Source organism: Bombina bombina, chromosome 6, assembly GCF_027579735.1.
Source record: "Bombina bombina isolate aBomBom1 chromosome 6, aBomBom1.pri, whole genome shotgun sequence".
Classification (NCBI taxonomy): domain Eukaryota; kingdom Metazoa; phylum Chordata; class Amphibia; order Anura; family Bombinatoridae; genus Bombina; species Bombina bombina.
Window position 1 is genome coordinate 873,933,909 of NC_069504.1, and position 20,563 is coordinate 873,954,471.

Here is a 20,563-nt window from a genome sequence, read left to right on the forward strand (position 1 = left end):
ACCTATTTCATAAGTGCTTTTATTAGACTTTATCATTTAGCAAAAAAGTTGGGCCACCCTGTTAACTTCAGTATCACTTTCTTCCTTCAGATGAGGTGGTCTTAAAGTTTGAAAGAAATAAAGTGCGTGCTCGGAATGTGGCTTACGATACATTACCTGTAATTGTACATGGGAACGGACCCACAAAGGTACAATTCCACATATTCTCATGTTCCACTTCTCTTTTTTTTTCTTTTGATTTGTATTACCCTCTCTGTCTCTCTCCCCCTCCCCCTAACTTATTTCCTCTCTCCACCCTGTTGTTCTGTTGTTGGTTTTTTTCTCCCTTCTTATTTGATAACTGCTTGTCCTTCAGCTTCAGTTGAACTACCTGGGGAATTATGTACCGAACGCCTGGACCCATGAAGGCGGCTGTGAGACCTGTGACTTTGATCTGCTGGACCTGTCTGAGGTGGAGGTGAGATGAGATTCACCCACACAAAGCTATCATCATGTATTCGGTTTATGCTAAAGGAAATATGTACCCTTTAAATCTACTTTTTGCATCTTTATTATATCCAATTTTCCCTCCTCCTGTAGCATGACAGCCATCAGTCAATCAAAGAATGCATATACATATACACTGTGCACTTTTGCACAGGCTCAGTAGCAGCTGGGGCCTTAGAAAGTGTGCATATAAAAAGAATGTGCAGGTTTTGATAATGGAGGTATATTGGAAAGTTTTTTTTTTTTTTTTTTTTAAATTGCGTTCTTTATTTGAAAAAGAGAAAATGAAATTTGGGTTTGTGCGACTTGTGGTGTCCCCCCTCCCCCCACACACTTTTCACGTGAACGTGGTCGCAATGTTCGAAGTTCGTTTATATTGTATGCGTCAGGTTAGCGCTCATGCAAAATCTTTTAACTTTTATAATACATACACTACCCAACGTGCGCAAGAAGGATTACTTCAAGCAGGGTTTGTGCACAAGCTGGATCTATAAATAGCGCTCCACTCGTAATCTTGCCCTAAATGTAGCAATCGCTAACAAACGGAAGAGTCTGTACTTTGTAACCAAACTTCTAGTAATACGTTAAGTGAGAATACTGGAAATAAATACCTTGTTTAGTCTTACAGTTTAGATATAAATAGAAAATGTTTGTTTTTTTTTTGTTTGTTTTTTAATTCTAGTTGTTTCATGATCACCTTTTTTAATACATGTTCTCTGGGTTTGGTTAGTAAAATTATTATTATTATTATTACGTTACCATTCCCCTTAAAATCATTATAGCATTTTCTCATTGCACTAGTGTCCCTTGATAACTGTTTGTTTAACCCCTGCAAATGGGGTTACATATACTGTATAGCTAGAGTTCTGCTCCAGGAGCCAATCAGTGATTGGTGGCTACATGCATATACCATTCCTAACTGTAGACATAACTGGAGGTCAATCACAATACTTAGAAAAACGTATCAAATAATATCAACAGAGAAATGCTATTCAATTCTTTAAGGATTTTTGTAGAAGAATCATTTGATCTAAAGCATTGTGATAGACCCATATGTGTTTAATATTATTGCAAGGGTTAAACATCCAAATAATCTTTGTACATCAATAACGTTTTCCAAGAGCGTGCCCCTTTATGATTACTGTAAAGGGACGTGAAGCACCAAATTTTTCTTTCATGATTCAGCTAGAGCATATCATTTTAAACAGCGTTCTAATTTGCTTCATTCTCTTGGTATCCTTTGTTAAAGGAGCAGCAATTCACTACTGGGAGCTAGCTGAACACATTGTGTGAGCCAATAACAAGAGGCATATCTCTTCAGCCAGCTCCAAGTAGTGCATAGCTGCTTTTCAACAAAAAGCTAACGGCTAGATTTAGAGTTTTGTCGGTAAGGACCCGCGTATCTAACGCTGGCTTTTTTCTGGCCGCACCTTTACAATAACTCTGGTATTGAGAGTCCACAGAATGGCTGCGTTAGGCTCCAAAAAAGGAGCGTAGAGCATATTTAACGCAACTTCAACTCTCGTTACCAGAGTTGCTTACGGACGCGGCCAGCCTCAAAAACGTGCTCTTGCACGATTCCCCCATAGAAAACAATGGGGCTGTTTGAGCTGCAAAAAAGCCGCGTTCAGCTCCTAACGCAGCCCCATTGTTTGCTATGGGGAAACACTTCCTACGTCTGCACCTAACACCCTAACATGTACCCCGAGTCTAAACACCCCTAACCTTACACTTATTAACCCATATTCTGCCGCCCCCCGCTATCGCTGACCCCTGTATATTATTTTTAACCCCTAATCTGCCGCTCCGTAAACCGCCGCTACTTACATTATCCCTATGTACCCCTAATCTGCTGCCCCTAACACCGCCGACCCCTATATTATATTTATTAACCCCTAATCTGCCCCCCACAACGTCGCCTCCACCTGCCTACACTTATTAACCCCTAATCTGCCGACCGGACCTGAGCGCACTATAATAAAGTTATTAACCCCTAATCCGCCTCACTAACCCTATAATAAATAGTATTAACCCCTAATCTGCCCTCCCTAACATCGCCGACACCTAACTTCAATTATTAACCCCTAATCTGCCGACTGGAGCTCACCGCTATTCTAATAAATGTATTAACCCCTAAAGCTAAGTCTAACCCTAACACTAACACCCCCCTATAATATAATATATATATATATATATATATATATATATATTTAAATCTAACGAAATAAATTAACTCTTATTAAATAAATTATTCCTATTTAAAGCTAAATACTTACCTGTAAAATAAATCCTAATATAGCTACAATATAAATTATAATTATATTATAGCTATTTTAGGATTTATATTTATTTTACAGGTAACTTTGTAATTATTTTAACCAGGTACAATAGCTATTAAATAGTTAAGAACTATTTAATAGCTAAAATAGTTTAAAATAATTACAAATTTACCTGTAAAATAAATCCTAACCTAAGTTACAATTAAACCTAACACTACACTATCAATAAATAAATTAAATACAATTCCTACAAATAAATACAATGAAATAAACTAACTAAAGTATAAAAAAGAACTAAGTTACAAAAAATAAAAAAATATTTACAAACATTAGAAATATATTACAACAATTTTAAACTAATTACACCTACTCTAAGCCCCCTAATAAAATAACAAAGACCCCCAAAATAAAAAAATGCCCTACCCTATTCTAAATTACTAAAGTTCAAAGCTCTTTTACCTTACCAGCCCTGAACAGGGCCCTTTGCGGGGCATGCCCCAAGAAGTTCAGCTCTTTTGCCTGTAAAAAAAAACATACAATACCCCCCCCCCAACATTACAACCCACCACCCACATACCCCTAATCTAACCCAAACCCCCCTTAAATAAACCTAACACTAAGCCCCTGAAGATCTCCCTACCTTGAGTCGTCTTCACCCAGCCGAGCCAAATTCTTCATCCAAGCGGAGCAAGAAGAGGTCCTCCATCCGGTAGAAGTCTTCATCCAAGCGGGGCAGAAGAGGTCTTCCATCCGATTGAAGTCTTCATCCAAGAGGCATCTTCTATCGTCATCCATCCGGAGTGGAGCGGCAGCATCCTGAAGACCTCCGACGTGGAACATCCATCCTGGCCGACGACTGAACGACGAATGACGGTTCCTTTAAATGACTTCATCCAAGATGGCGTCCCTCGAATTCCGATTGGCTGATAGGATTCTATCAGCCAATCGGAATTAAGGTAGGAAAAATCTGATTGGCTGATAGAATGCAAGCTCAATCTGATTGGCTGATTCAATTGGCTGATCGGAACAGCCAATAGAATGCAAGCTCAATCTGATTGGATCAGCCAATCGGATTGAACTTGATTCTGATTGGCTGATTCCATCAGCCAATCAGAATATTCCTACCTTAATTCCGATTGGCTGATAGAATCCTATCAGCCAATCGGAATTCGAGGGACGCCATCTTGGATGACGTCATTTAAAGGAACCGTCATTCGTCGTTCAGTCGTCGGCCAGGATGGATGTTCCGCGTCGGAGGTCTTCAGGATGCTGCCGCTCCACTCCGGATGGATGACGATAGAAGATGCCTCTTGGATGAAGACTTCAATCGGATGAAAGACCTCTTCTGCCCCGCTTGGATGAAGACTTCTACCGGATGGAGGACCTCTTCTTGCTCCGCTTGGATGAAGAATTTGGCTCGGCTGGGTGAAGACGACTCAAGGTAGGGAGATCTTCAGGGGCTTAGTGTTAGGTTTATTTAAGGGGGGTTTGGGTTAGATTAGGGGTATGTGGGTGGTGGGTTGTAATGTGGGGGGGGGGGGGTATTGTATTTTTTTTTTCACAGGCAAAGGGCCCTGTTCAGGGCTGGTAAGGTAAAAGAGCTTTGAACTTTAGTAATTTAGAATAGGGTAGGGCATTTTTATTTTGGGGGGCTTTGTTATTTTATTAGGGGGCTTAGAGTAGGTGTAATTAGTTTAAAATTGTTGTAATAAATTTCTAATGTTTGTAAATATTTTTTTATTTTTTGTACTTTAGTTAGTTTATTTCATTGTATTTATTTGTAGGAATTGTATTTAATTAATTTATTGATAGTGTAGTGTTAGGTTTAATTGTAACTTAGGTTAGGATTTATTTTACAGGTAAATTTGTAATTATTTTAACTATTTTAGCTATTAAATAGTTCTTAACTATTTAATAGCTATTGTACCTGGTTAAAATAAATACAAAGTTACCCGTAAAATAAATATAAATCCTAAAATAGCTATAATATAATTATAATTTATATTGTAGCTATATTAGGATTTATTTTACAGGTAAGTATTTAGCTTTAAATAGGAATAATTTATTTAATAAGAGTTAATTAATTTTGTTAGATTTAAATTATATTTAATTTAGGGGGGTGTTAGTGTTAGGGTTAGACTTAGCTCTAGGGGTTAATACATTTATTAGAATAGCGGTGAGCTCCGGTCGGCAGATTAGGGGTTAATGTTTGAAGTTAGGTGTCGGCGATGTTAGGGAGGGCAGATTAGGGGTTAATACTATTTATTATAGGGTTAGTGAGGCGGATTAGGGGTTAATAAGTGTAGGCAGGTGGAGGCGACGTTGAGGGCGGCAGATTAGGGGTTAATAAATATAACATAGGGGTCGGCGGTGTTAGGGGCAGCAGATTAGGGGTACATAGCTATAATGTAGGTGGCGGCGCTTTGCGGTCGGCAGATTAGGGGTTAATTATTGTAGGTAGCTGGCGGCGACGTTGGGGGCGGCAGATTAGGGGTTAATAAATATAATATAGGGGTCGGCGGTGTTAGGCGCAGCAGATTAGGGGTACATAAGTATAACGTAAGTGGCAGTCGGCAGATTAGGGGTTAAAAAAATTTAATCGAGTGGCGGCGATGTGGGGGGACCTCGGTTTAGGGGTACATAGGTAGTTTATGGGTGTTAGTGTACTTTAGAGTACAGTAGTTAAGAGCTTTATGAACCGGCGTTAGCCCAGAAAGCTCTTAACTACTGACTTTTTTCTGCGGCTGGAGTTTTGTCGTTAGATTTCTAACGCTCACTTCAGACACGACTCTAAATACCGGAGTTAGAAAGATCCCATTGAAAAGATAGGATACGCAATTGACGTAAGGGGATCTGCGGTATGGAAAAGTCGCGGCTGAAAAGTGAGCGTTAGACCCTTTTTTGACTGACTCCAAATACCGGCGGTAGCCTAAAACCAGCGTTAGGAGCCTCTAACGCTGGTTTTCACGGCTACCGCCAAACTCCAAATCTAGGCCTAAGAGAAGTAAGCAAATTAGATAATAGAAGTAAATTGGAAAGTTGTTTAACCCCTTAAGGACCATCGACGTACCCTGTATGTCACTGGCCTTTTTTTGGGACTTGATTGTTTTATAGCGCGGTCTTGCCACCAGCGTTGAGACTGCTCTATTCCACAAAGCCTGCTGGAGGGAGGGCATTAATAGCGTGTTCTTGCTAGACTTGTGCTATTATGCCCGGAAAAAACCCTTGACGACCAGTGACATACAGGGTACATTGTGGTCATTAAGGGGTTAAAATTGTATTCTCTATCTGAATCATGCATTTGTTTGTTTTTTTAGATTTTTTTTACTTTACTACCCCTTAGATAAAACCGAAGCTGTCCATTTTGATTTGAGAGAATTGTTATTTACATAAATTTGTGTCATTCAGGTATGAGCATCTGTTTTATCTCTGGTTCTGCTAAAGGACCTAGGAGTCAGTTTTTAAATAATATCCCTTTAACTTTGAGTTGCCGGTATGCGTAAAATGGGCTAAAGTTCAAAAAAACCTTTTTAATCTCAATGTCCTATTTACTTTCTAGATCTGGAGATAGATGCACCTGCATAGGAATTATCTGCAAATAAATATTACCAAATGTCTGTTTCTTGCAGGTGTTCTAAAAGAATAGCAAACATATCAGATCAGCAAACGTAAGTGACGTTCCGTAAGCTGTCTGATTTAAAAAAAAAAAACACACCGTGCATGTACTCCTCCAATGTCTGCACGTCACAACCCATCAGATTATATGTTAGTGCGGCCACGCGCACTAACAACATAACCATCAGATTGTTGACACTTGTTAGAGCGCATGTGTCTTCAAAATTTTATATATATATATATATATATATATATATATATATATATATATATACAAGCTTTTATATAATAAAGTTCAGAATCAAGCACTCACTTTCGTCAAATATGTTGCTGGAGTGCTAGTACGTAAAACACATATCCGGACCATCAATACCAGAGACGACACTCGCCGGACTTGTTCCAATGTGAATAATCACCGATTTTATTTGTGACGTTTCGGGGTCACCCCCTTTATCAAACGTATATGTTTGATAAAGGGGGTGACCCCGAAACATCACAAATAAATCGATGGTTATTATTATCGGTTATTTGTAGAGCGCCAACAGATTCCTCAGCGCTATAAACATATTGGAACAAGCTCAGCGAGTTCTGTCTCTGGTATTGATGGATATATATATATTATATTAAACCTGCCACAAACTGCAGCTACTGGGCATGCTTTTTTATAAATTATATACATGGGCATTTATTTAAAAAAATAAAGTGTTCTACAATATGGCTATGTTCTTAGTACACTTTTACACTTAGGACACTTTTTATTTTTTAGAATAAATGCCCATGTATATTTAATTTTAAAAAAATATGCCCAGTAGCTGCAGTTTGGGGCAGGTTTGTATTTTTGATCAGACAGCTGACGGAACGTCACTTCCATTTGCTGATCTGATATGTTTGCTATTCTTTTAGAACATCGGCAACACCTGTTTACTTTGTCAAATTAGATTGTCTAGAATCAATCTGTTTCACAATGTTTTAACAAGAAACGTTAAAGGCACATAAGGCTGTTTATAAGGAAATGCATTAAATCATTTAAGAATTTCATTATCTCTCTCCTATTATGATCACTGGTTGTCCTAAGCTGAACACAGCTGATTGGATATACACATATGCTGATTAGCTAGGCAGGAATGTCCTGCTCCAGGCCTATAGTTAATTTCTGCTCCAGAGCTGACTGTGTGTTTAACCCTTTTGCAAACCCTTTCTTTTTTTTCTTTAACTATATGCTCAATTTGCAAGGATAAACCAAAATGATCTATTACATTAACATCCTTAACCCCTTAATGACCGAGGACGTGCAGGGTACGTCCTCTTAAAAAAGTCACTTAACGACCAAGGACGTACCCTGCACGTCCTCGGTTTGGAAAGCAGCTGGAAGCGATCCTGATCACTTCCAGCTGATTTCCGGTTATTGCAGGATGCCTCGATATTGAGGCATCCTGCAATAACATTTTTTACCCCTCCGGTGCAGAGAGAGCCACTCTGTGGCCCTCTCTGCACCGGACATCGATGGCCGCATTCGTTGGTGGGTGGGAGCTGAAGTGGGAGGTGGGTGGGCGGCCATCGATGGCTTCTTAGTGAGAGAGGGGGGGCGGGATCAATTGCGGTATCGCCGGGGGCGCGCACGCGTGCACGGGGGGGGGTGGCGGGCGGGCGCGTGCACGGGGCGGGAGCGGGTGGGAACCGCTACACTACAGAAAAAAGGTACAAGTTGATTGTAAAAAAATATATAATAAACTTATTTTTTTGAAAGCATCTAAGGGATCAGGAAGGGGTGGGGGGTTGGTCTTGGGGGGGGGGGAAGCTACACTACAGAAAAGGGAGATTTTTTTAATATATAACAGCATATTTTTCACTAAAATGGGTACTGGCAGACAGCTGCCAGTACCCAAGATGGCGCACATTAAGTCAGAGGGGGAGGGTTAGAGAGCTGTTTGGTGGGGGATCAGTGAGGTTGGGGGCTAATGGGGATCCTACACATAAGCATATGTAAATATGCTAAAAAAAATGCACAAAAAAGCCAAAATTCTCCTTTTATTTTAGTACTGGCAGAGTTTCTGCCAGTACTTAAGATGGCGGGGACATTTGTGGGGTAGGGGAGGGAAGAGAGATGTTTGGGAGGGATCAGGGGGTCTGATGTTTCAGGTGGGAGGCTGATCTCTACACTAAAGCTAAAATTAACCCTGCAAGCTCCCTACAAGCTACCTAATTAACCCCTTCACTGCTAGCCATAATACACGTGTGATGCGCAGCGCCATTTAGCAGCATTCTAATTACCAAAAAGCAACGCCAAAGCCATATATGTCTGCTATTTCTGAACAAAGGGGATTCCAGAGAAGCATTTACAACCATTTGTGCCATAATTGCACAAGCTGTTTGTAAATGATTTCAGTGAGAAACCTAAAATTGTGAAAAATGTAACATTTTTTTTAATTTGATCGCATTTGGCGGTGAAATGGTGGCATGAAATATACCAAAATGGGCCTAGATCAATACTTGGGGTTGTCTACTACACTACACTAAAGCTAAAAATACCCCAAAAAGCTCCTTACATGCTTCCTAATTAACCCCTTCACTGCTGGGCATAATACACGTGTGGTGGGCAGTGGCATTTAGCGGCCTTCTAATTACCAAAAAGCAAAGCCAAAGCCATATATGTCTGCTATTTCTGAACAAAGGGGATCCCAGAGAAGAATTTACAACCATTTATGCCATAATTGCACAAGCAGTTTGTAAATAATTTCAGTGAGAAACTGAAAGTTTGTGAAAAAATTTGTGAAAAAGTGAACGATTTTTTGTATTTGATCGCATTTGGCGGTGAAATGGTGGCATGAAATATACCAAAATGGGCCTAGATCAATACTTTGGGATGTCTTCTAAAAAAAAATATGTACATGTCAATGGATATTCAGGGATTCCTGAAAGATATCAGTGTCCCAATGTAACTAGCGCTAATTTTGAAAAAAAATGGTTTGAAAATAGCAAAGTGCTACTTGTATTTATGGCCCTATAAGTTACAAAAAAAGCAAAGAACTTGTAAACATTGGGTATTTCTAAACTCAGGACAAAATTTAGAAACTATTTAGCATGGGTGTTTTTTGGTGGTTGTAGATATGTAACAGATTTTGGGGTTCAAAGTTAGAAAAAGTGTGTTTTTTTCCATTTTTCCTCATATTTTATAAATTATTTTATAGTAAATGATAAGATATGATGAAAATAATGGTATTTTTAGAAAGTCCATTTAATGGCGAGAAAAACGGTATATAATATGTGTGGGTACAGTAAATGAGTAAGAGGAAAATTTCAGCTAAACACAAACACCGCAGAAATGTAAAAATAGCCTTGGTCCCAAACGGACAGAAAATGGAAAAGTGCTCTGGTCACTAAGGGGTTAAAGCATAGGATAAACTATGATATATCTATTAATACAGAGCTCAATTTTGCCAGACCCCTGCACATTCCATTGCGCTTCTGAACTCTCAAGTATTTCCCTCTCAGTGCTTCTGCTCACAACCCTTTTTAATGTTAGAGCAGAGCTGGCAAGGCTGTAAGCAGAAGTGCTGAGTGGGAAATGCTTGAGAGTTCGGAAGCTCATTACTGCAGTGCTAGAAGCAGCCTTGTAAACGCGGACATTGAAGCTCAATGCTGGATGCCTGACAGACTTCTACTGGGGCGGGCACTGGCAGATGGAAAGGGGAGAATTGTTGCTAGAGCCTATGTTAGATGTAGACCTGATGCAAAATAATAATAGGACACCCTATTAATTTAATCTCTTAAAAAATGGTGTGTGCATATATATATATATATATATATGTGTGTGTGTGTATATATATATATATATATATATATATATATATATATATATATATATATATATATATATATATATATATATATATATATATATATATATATATATTGTGTGTACGCCCACTGTATACATATAAATTGTCGACATATTTGTTGAGCACTGTATTAAAACATTAATATGTCATTTATTTTTAGTGTGAGCTTTTAGAGAAATATGGTGTGTGGTGGTGTTTTTTTTTATGTAAATCTTCTTAAAGTGATGGTAATTTATATAGTTTTAGAAGCCTGATTCTAATAATGGTTAACTAGTAGAGTGGCTAACTTTATTTTCTTTCCACAAGGCAGGGAGAGTCCACGACTTCATTCCTTTAAAGGGATAGTCAACACCAGAATTTTTGTTGTTTTAAAAGATAGATAATCCCTTAATTACCCATTCCCCAGTTTTGCATAACCAACACAGTTATAATAATACTTATTTACCTCTGTAATTACCTTGTATCTAAGCCTCTGCAGACTGCCCCCTTATTTAAGTTCTTTTGACAGACTTGCATTTTAGCCAATCAGTTCTCTCTCCTCTGTAAACTTACATGCATGAGCTCAATGTTATCTATATGAAGATATGAAACACATGAACTAAAGCCCTCTAGTGGTGAAAAACGGTCAAAATGCATTTAGATTAGAAGCGGTCTTCAAAGTCTAATAAATTAGCATATGAAACTCCTAGGTTTAACTTTCAACTAAGAATAACAAGAGAACAAAGCAAAACTGGTGTTAAAAGTAAATTGGAAAGTTGTTTAAAATGACATGCCCTATCTGAATCACTAGGAGGAGGCAAAGACACCCCAGCCAAATGCTTAAATATCCCTCCCACTTCCCCTATCCTCCCAATCATTCTTTGCCTTTCGTCACTAGAGGAGGTGGCAGAGAAGTGTCAGAAGATTTGGATAGTCCTGTAATGGATATGGTCCCTTCAAGAGAGGACTGGAGTTTTAAGTAATCCTATAAACCTCTCAGTGAGAGTATTGATGAAAGTTAGAGTCTGGAGATACAGGAAAGTTTTTCTGCAAAACAATCCAGGCTGTTAGCTAACAACTCCTGAGCAATCAATGTTGATGAGTTTTACTGCTTGCTTTTAATCACTCAGGTCTCTGTCAGAGCGTTGCTACAAGGCTGTCACACTTGAGAGGCTGTATCTTTTCAACAGCATGGATCCTAGAGGGTAAGTCCGCTTTATTGTTATAGCAGGAACTCCTGTATAGGGTCATAGTGTGACTCCTCTATACCTCAATAGGATCAAGGGTTAATATCTCCTTTAGAGAGATTATTGGGAACAGTTATGGGGATTTTTATGTTCTCCATTAGGTTTAGGCTCATAAGAGTGTGTGTGCTTTTGGCTTGGGAACAGACAGGTTTCACTTTCGTTTTTAGGCTCATAAGACACTTTGCTTTTGGCTTGGGAACAGACAGGTTTCATTTTTGTTTTTGAGTGTTGTGCAGCTCATATTAGCGTAACACTCTTTCTTTCCTAAGATATGGTGAGTCTACAATGTCATCATTTACTGTTGGGAATATCACTCCTGGCTAGCAGGAGGAAGCAAAGAGCACCACAGTCAAACTGATAAGTATCACTCCCCTTCCCATAACCCCCAGTCATTCTCTTTGCCTTGGTACGTGGAGGAGGGGAAGTTTTTGGTGTCTGAATAAAATTGAATTTCCTTCGCTTCAAGCAAGATTTTGAGTCTAGCCATACTCCACTGTAATCTCTTCAGTAGGGTAGTGGTGGTTTTAAAGCAGTTAGGAACTTGTGAGTTAGGCCTCGCTGCGTTTTCTTAACATGTTGCTGCCCTAGTATAGAAAGCTAGAGTAGGTTTACTCTGTTCTTTCTTTTTTTTCTACAGGTCTCTGTGAGGAGTGGCATCCTCTCACACTGTGTAGGCTGTCCTGCTGCCGGACGGCTAGATGCAGGTAAGTGCTTTGATTCTTCTAAATTGGGAGACTAGCACTGGGGAAGGTTATGCTGTGGCTCAGAGGTAAATCACTGCAAAACAGAGAGCTTCTTCCGGAGGTGTTCTCCAGGTTAACCCTCAAATGAAGGGTGTTGGAGATGGCAGTACGCCAAGCTTCCAAGGTATGTTTAAAGGTCAAGAGATCAGCAGGCTTCCCTGTCATATACTCTGGCGGTTCCTTGGGATTTCAGTCTGACATCCCTGTTCCTGAGTTTGCTCTCCTTCCACGAGTCATTGCTCGTATCAAATGGGAGTGAGTATCAGTATTTTTAATAGTTCCTGCATAGTCTCGTAGGATCTGGCATGCAGTCCTAGCGGAGATGTATCTCTTCCACCTTGGTGGTTGTTTCTGAGGAAGGACCTTCTAATTCAGGGTCCATTCCTTCATCCAAATTTAGTTTCTCTGAAGCTTTCTGCTTGGAGATTGAATGCTTTGTTCTATTTAAGCGTGGGTTCTCTTGTAAGGTGTATCCAGTCCACAGATCATCCATTACTTGTGGGATATTCTCATTCCCAACAGGAAGTTGCAAGAGGACACCCACAGCAGAGCTAACTGTCATAGCCAGTCATTCTCTTGCAACTCTCAACAAGAAAGGACGTTGTAGGAGAGAGTGGTTAAATATAGCTAGTTTATTTTCTTCAATCAAAAGTTTGTTATTTTTAAATAGTACCGGAGTTGTGCTATTTTATCTCAGGCAGTAAATAGAAGAAGAATCTGCCTGAGGTTTCTATGATCTTAGCAGGTTGTAACTAAGATCCATTGCTATTCTCACATATGTCTGAGGGGATTACACAGATGAGGTAACTTCAGCGAGAGAATGGCGTGCAGTTTATTCTGCTATCAGGTATGTGCAGTTATAATTTTTTCTAGAGATGGAAAACACTAGAAAATGCTGCTGATACGACTGGTATCATGCTTACTGATTTAATAACGACTGGTATCATGCTTACTCCCAGGGTAATACCCTTATGATATTTACAATATAAAACGTTTGCTGGCATGTTTAATCGTTTTTATATATGCTTTGGTGATAAAACTTTATTGGGGCCTAGTTTTTTCCACATGGCTGGCTTAAATTTTGACTAGAAACAATTTCCACTGTTGTAGTATAAAAGTTAAAATTACAAACTGTGACATCCAGCTTCCCTCAAAGACCCTCTGAATGCTATAGGACATCTCTAAAGGGCCCAAAGGCTCTCCAAAGTCGTTTATTGGGGAAGGTAGGGCCACAGCTTACTGTGGCAGTTGGTTGTGACTGTTAAAAAACGTCTATTTCTCCAACATAGGTGTGTCCGGTCCACGGCGTCATCCTTACTTGTGGGATATTCTCTTCCCCAACAGGAAATGGCAAAGAGCCCAGCAAAGCTGGTCACATGATCCCTCCTAGGCTCCGCCTACCCCAATCATTCTCTTTGCCGTTGCACAGGCAACATCTCCACGGAGATGGTTAAGAGTTTTTTGGTGTTTAAATGTAGTTTTTATCCTTCAATCAAGAGTTTGTTATTTTAAAATAGTGCTGGTATGTACTATTTACTCTGAAACAGAAAAGAGATGAAGATTTCTGTTTGTAAGAGGAAGATGATTTTAGCAACCGTTACTAAAATCGATGGCTGTTTCCACACAGGACTGTTGAGATGAAGTAACTTCAGTTGGGGGAAACAGTGGGCAGACTTTGCTGCTTGAGGTATGACTGGCCACATTTCTAACAAGACTTTGTAATGCTGGAAGGCTGTCATTTTCCCTATGGGAACCGGTAAGCCATTTTCTTAGTTAAGTATAAGAATAAAGGGCTTCACAAGGGCTTTAAAGACTGGTAGACATATTTCTGGGCTAAAACGATTACTTTCTAAGCATATTTAGTGGATTATAACTATAAATAGTTCTTATAATCTTGGGGATTGTTTTAAAAAAAACGGCAGGCACTGTATTGGACACCTTTTTCACTGGGGGCCTTTTCTAGTCATAGGCAGAGCCTCATTTTCGCGCCACTAATGCGCAGTTGTTTTTGGAGAGCAAGGCATGCAGATGCATGTGTGAGGAGCTAAGAACCACTGAAAAAGCTTATTGAAGGCGTCATTTGGTATCGTATTCCCCTCTGGGCTTGGTTGGGTCTCAGCAAAGCAGATACCTGGGACTGTATAGGGGTTAAATGTAAAAACGGCTCCGGTTCCGTTATTTTAAGAGTTAAAGCTTTCAAATTTGGTGTGCAATACTTTTAAGGCTTTAAGACACTGTGGTGAAATTTTGGTGAATTCCTTCATACTTTTTCACATATTCAGTAATAAAGTGTGTTCAGTTTAAAATTTAAAGTGACAGTAACGGTTTTATTTTAAAACGTTTTTTGTGCTTTGTTATCAAGTTAATGCCTGTTAACATGTCTGAACCATCAGATAAACGATGTTCTATATGTTTGAAAGCCAAGGTTTCTCCCCATTTAAATATATGTGATGATTGTGACATAGTGTCCAAACAAAATAGGGACAATGATGCCACTGATAATGATGTTGCCCAAGATGATTCCTCAAGTGAGGGGAGTAAGCATGGTACTGCATCATCCCCTTCTGTGTCTACACCAGTCATGCCCACACAAGAGGCACCTAGTACATCTAGTGCGCCAATACTTATTACTATGCAACAATTAACGGCTGTAATGGATAATTCTATTAAAAACATTTTATCCAAAATGCCCACTTATCAGAGAAAGCGCGATTGCTCTGTTTTAAATACTGAAGAGCAAGAGGAAGCTGATGATAATTGTTCTGACATACCCTCACACCAATCTGAAGGGGCCAGGAGGGAGGTTTTGTCTGAGGGAGAAATTTCAGATTCAGGAAAAATTTCTCAACAAGCTGAACCTGATGTTATTACTTTTAAATTTAAATTAGAACATCTCCGCGCTCTGCTTAAGGAGGTATTATCTACTCTGGATGATTGTGACAATTTGGTCATTCCAGAGAAATTATGTAAGATGGACAAGTTCCTAGAGGTCCCGGTGCCCCCCGATGCTTTTCCTATACCCAAGCGGGTGGCGGACATTGTAAATAAGGAATGGGAAAGGCCCAGCATACCTTTTGTTCCTCCCCCTATATTTAAGAAATTATTTCCTATGGTCGACCCCAGAAAGGACTTATGGCAGACAGTCCCCAAGGTCGAGGGGGCGGTTTCTACTCTAAACAAGCGCACTACTATCCCTATAGAAGATAGTTGTGCTTTCAAAGATCCTATGGATAAAAAATTAGAGGGTTTGCTTAAAAAGATGTTTGTTCAGCAAGGTTACCTTCTACAACCAATTTCATGCATTGTTCCTGTCACTACAGCAGCGTGTTTCTGGTTCGAAGAACTAGAAAAGTCGCTCAATAAAGAATCTTCGTATGAGGAGGTTATGGACAGAGTTCAGGCACTTAAATTGGCTAACACTTTTATTTTAGATGCCGCTTTGCAAATAGCTAGATTAGAGGCGAAGAATTCAGGGTTTGCTATCGTGGCGCGCAGAGCGCTTTGGCTAAAGTCTTGGTCAGCGGATGTGTCCTCCAAGACCAAATTGCTTAACATCCCTTTCAAGGGTAAAACACTGTTTGGCCCTGACTTGAAAGAGATTATTTCAGACATCACTGGGGGAAAGGGCCACGCCCTTCCTCAGGATAGGTCTTTTAAGGCTAAAAATAAGCCAAATTTTCGTCCCTTTCGCAGAAACGGACCAGCCTCAAATTCTACACCCTCTAAGCAAGAGGGTAATACTTCTCAAACCAAGCCGGCCTGGAGACCGATGCAAGGCTGGAACAAGGGTAAGCAGGCCAAGAAACCTGCCACTGCTACCAAAACAGCATGAAGTGTTGGCCCCCGATCCGGGACCGGATCTGGTGGGGGGCAGACTCTCTCTCTTTGCTCAGGCTTGGGCAAGAGATGTTCAGGATCCTTGGGCGCTAGAAATAGTTTCTCAAGGTTATCTCCTGGAATTCAAGGAACTACCCCCAAGGGGAAGGTTCCACAGGTCTCAATTATCTTCAAACCAAATAAAAAGACAGGCATTCTTACATTGTGTAGAAGACCTGTTAAGAATGGGAGTGATTCATCCAGTTCCATTAGGAGAACAAGGGATGGGGTTTTACTCCAATCTGTTCATAGTTCCCAAAAAAGAGGGAACATTCAGACCAATTTTAGATCTCAAGATTCTAAACAAATTTCTCAGGGTTCCATCGTTCAAAATGGAAACCATTCGAACGATTCTTCCTACCATCCAGGAAGGTCAATTCATGACCACGGTGGATTTAAAGGATGCGTACCTACATATTCCTATCCACAAGGAACATCATCGGTTCCTAAGGTTCGCCTTTCTGGACAAGCATTACCAGTTTGTGGCACTTCCATTCGGATTAGCCACTGCTCCAAGGATTTTCACAAAGGTACTAGGGTCCCTTCTAGCGGTGCTAAGACCAAGGGGCATTGCAGTAGTACCTTACTTGGACGACATCCTGATTCAAGCGTCGTCTCTGTCAAAAGCAAAGGCTCATACGGACATTGTCCTAGCCTTTCTCAGATCTCACGGGTGGAAAGTGAACATAGAAAAAAGTTCTCTGTCCCCGTCAACAAGAGTTCCCTTCTTGGGAACAATAATAGATTCCTTAGAAATGAAGATTTTTCTGACAGAGGCCAGAAAATCAAAACTTCTAAGCTCTTGTCAAGTACTTCATTCTGTTCTTCTTCCTTCCATAGCGCAGTGCATGGAAGTAATAGGTTTGATGGTTGCGGCAATGGACATAGTTCCTTTTGCACGAATTCATCTAAGACCATTACAACTGTGCATGCTCAGACAGTGGAATGGGGATTATACAGACTTGTCTCCGACGATCCAAGTAGATCAAAGGACCAGAGATTCACTCCGTTGGTGGCTGACCCTGGACAACCTGTCACAGGGAATGAGCTTCCGCAGACCAGAGTGGGTCATTGTCACGACCGACGCCAGTCTGGTGGGCTGGGGCGCGGTCTGGGAACCCCTGAAAGCTCAGGGTCTATGGTCTCGGGAAGAATCTCTTCTCCCGATAAACATTCTGGAACTGAGAGCGATATTCAATGCTCTCAAAGCTTGGCCTCAACTAGCAAAGGCCAAATTCATAAGGTTTCAATCAGACAACATGACGACTGTTGCATATATCAACCATCAGGGGGAACAAGGAGTTCCCTGGCGATGGAAGAAGTGACCAAAATAATTCAATGGGCGGAGAATCACTCCTGCCACTTGTCTGCAATCCACATCCCAGGAGTGGAAAATTGGGAAGCGGATTTTCTGAGTCGTCAGACTTTCCATCCGGGGGAGTGGGAACTCCATCCGGAAATCTTTGCCCAAATAACTCAATTATGGGGCATTCCAGACATGGATCTGATGGCGTCTCGTCAGAACTTCAAGGTTCCTTGCTACGGGTCCAGATCCAGGGATCCCAAGGCGACTCTAGTAGATGCACTAGTAGCACCTTGGACTTTCAACCTAGCTTACGTATTCCCACCGTTTCCTCTCATTCCCAGGCTGGTAGCCAGGATCAATCAGGAGAGGGCTTCGGTGATCTTGATAGCTCCTGCGTGGCCACGCAGAACTTGGTATGCAGACCTGGTGAATATGTCATCGGCTCCACCATGGAAGCTACCTTTGAGACAGGACCTTCTTGTTCAAGGTCCATTCGAACATCCGAATCTGGTTTCCCTCCAACTGACTGCTTGGAGATTGAACGCTTGATTTTATCAAAGCGTGGGTTTTCAGATTCTGTCATAGATACTCTTATTCAGGCTAGAAAGCCTGTAACTAGGAAAATTTACCATAAAATATGGAAAAAATATATCTGTTGGTGTGAATCTAAAGGATTCCCATGGAACAAGATAAAAATTCCTAAGATTCTATCCTTTCTACAAGAGGGTTTGGAGAAAGGATTATCTGCAAGTTCTTTGAAGGGACAGATCTCTGCTTTATCTGTTTTACTTCACAAAAAGCTGGCGGCTGTGCCAGATGTTCAAGCTTTTGTTCAGGCTCTGGTTAGAATCAAGCCTGTTTACAGACCTTTGACTCCTCCTTGGAGTCTAAATTTAGTTCTTTCAGTTCTTCAAGGGGTTCCGTTTGAACTCTTACATTCCGTAGATATTAAGTTACTATCTTGGAAAGTTTTGTTTTTGGTTGCAATTTCTTCTGCTAGAAGAGTTTCAGAGTTATCTGCTCTGCAGTGTTCTCCTCCTTATCTGGTGTTCCATGCAGATAAGGTGGTTTTGCGAACTAAGCCTGGTTTTCTTCCGAAAGTTGTTTCTAACAAAAATATTAACCAGGAGATAGTTGTGCCTTCTTTGTGTCCGAATCCAGTTTCAAAGAAGGAACGTTTGTTACACAATTTGGATGTAGTTCGTGCTCTGAAATTCTATTTAGAGGCTACAAAGGATTTCAGACAAACATCTTCTTTGTTTGTTGTTTATTCTGGTAAAAGGAGAGGTCAAAAAGCAACTTCTACCTCTCTCTCTTTTTGGCTTAAAAGCATCATCCGATTGGCTTATGAGACTGCCGGACGGCAGCCTCCTGAAAGAATCACAGCTCACTCCACTAGGGCCGTGGCTTCCACATGGGCCTTCAAGAACGAGGCTTCTGTTGACCAGATACGTAAGGCAGCGACTTGGTCTTCACTGCACACTTTTGCCAAATTTTACAAATTTGATACTTTTGCTTCTTCTGAGGCTATTTTTGGGAGAAAGGTTTTGCAAGCCGTGGTGCCTTCCATCTAGGTGACCTGATTTGCTCCCTCCCTTCATCCGTGTCCTAAAGCTTTGGTATTGGTTCCCACAAGTAAGGATGACGCCGTGGACCGGACACACCTATGTTGGAGAAAACAGAATTTATGCTTACCTGATAAATTACTTTCTCCAACGGTGTGTCCGGTCCACGGCCCGCCCTGGTTTTTTAATCAGGTCCGATGAATTATTTTCTCTAACTACAGTCACCACGGTATCATATGGTTTCTCCTATGCATATTCCTCCTTTACGTCGGTTGAATGACTGGGGTAGGCGGAGCCTAGGAGGGATCATGTGACCAGCTTTGCTGGGCTCTTTGCCATTTCCTGTTGGGGAAGAGAATATCCCACAAGTAAGGATGACGCCGTGGACCGGACACACCGTTGGAGAAAGTAATTTATCAGGTAAGCATAAATTCTGTTTTCGTTTTTTTGATCCGTTTTTTGAACTAAGGAGTTACTCATCCATTTGCAAGTGGGTGCAATGCTCTGTTAGCCTATTATACACACTGTAAAAATTTCGTTTGATTTACTGCATTTTTTCACTGTTTTTCAAATTCTGACAAAATTTGTTTCTCTTAAAGGCACAGTACCGTTTTTTATATTTGCTTGTTAACTTGATTTAAAGTGTTTTCCAAGCTTGCTAGTCCCATTGCTATTCTGTATAAACATGTCTGACATAGAAGAAACTCCTTGTTTATTATGTTTAAAAGCCATGGTGGAACCCCCTCTTAGAATGTGTACCAAATGTAATGATTTCATTTTATGCAATAAAGATCATTTTCTGTCTTTAAAAAATGTATCACCAGAGGAATCTGACGAGGGGGAAGTTATGCCGACTAACTTTCCTCACGTGTCAGACCCTTTGACTCCCGCTTAAGGGACTCACGCTCAAATGGTGCCAAGTACATCTAGGGCGCCCATAGCGTTTACTTTACAAGACATGGCGGCAGTCATGGATAATACACTGTCAGCGGTATTAGCCAGACTACCTGAACTTAGAGGTAAGCGAGATAGCTCTGGGGTGAGACAAAATGCAGAGCATACTGACGCTTTAAGAACCATGTCTGATACTGCCTCACAATATGCAGAAGCTGAGGAAAGAGAGCTTCAGTCAGTGGGTGATGTTAATGACTCAGGAAAGATACCTGATTCTAATATTTCTACATTTAAATTTAAGCTTGAACACCTCCGCGTGTTGCTTAGGGAGGTTTTAGCTGCTCTGAATGACTGTGATACCATTGCAGTGCCAGAGAAATTGTGTAGACTGGATAAATACTTTGCAGTGCCGGAGTGTACTGATGTTTTTCCAAATACCTAAAAGGTTTACAGAAATTATTAATAAGGAATGGGATAGACCAGGTGTGCCGTTCTCTTCCCCTCCTATTTTTAGAAAAATGTTTCCAATAGACGCCACCACATGGGACTTATGGCAGACAGTCCCTAAGGTGGAGGGAGCAGTTTCTACTCTAGTAAAGCGTACTACTATCCCTGTCGAGGACAGTTGTGCTTTTTTTTTTTTAGATCCAATGGATAAAAAATTAGAGGTTACCTTAAGAAAATATTTATTCAACAAGGTTTTATCCTACAGCCCCTTGCATGCATTGCCCCTG

General features: G+C 40.6%; 1 protein-coding gene across 1 annotated transcript in view; it reads left to right on the forward strand.

The window, feature by feature from the left end:
* The window catches only part of PLOD3 (procollagen-lysine,2-oxoglutarate 5-dioxygenase 3), a 203,004-nt gene that overhangs the window by 51,430 nt on the left and 131,011 nt on the right, over positions 1-20,563 (forward strand). Inside the window, exons 7-8 of the mRNA XM_053718343.1 lie at positions 91-188; positions 356-457. Coding sequence (XP_053574318.1) covers positions 91-188; positions 356-457 — 200 coding nt within the window. The remainder of the gene's footprint in view (positions 1-90; positions 189-355; positions 458-20,563) is intronic.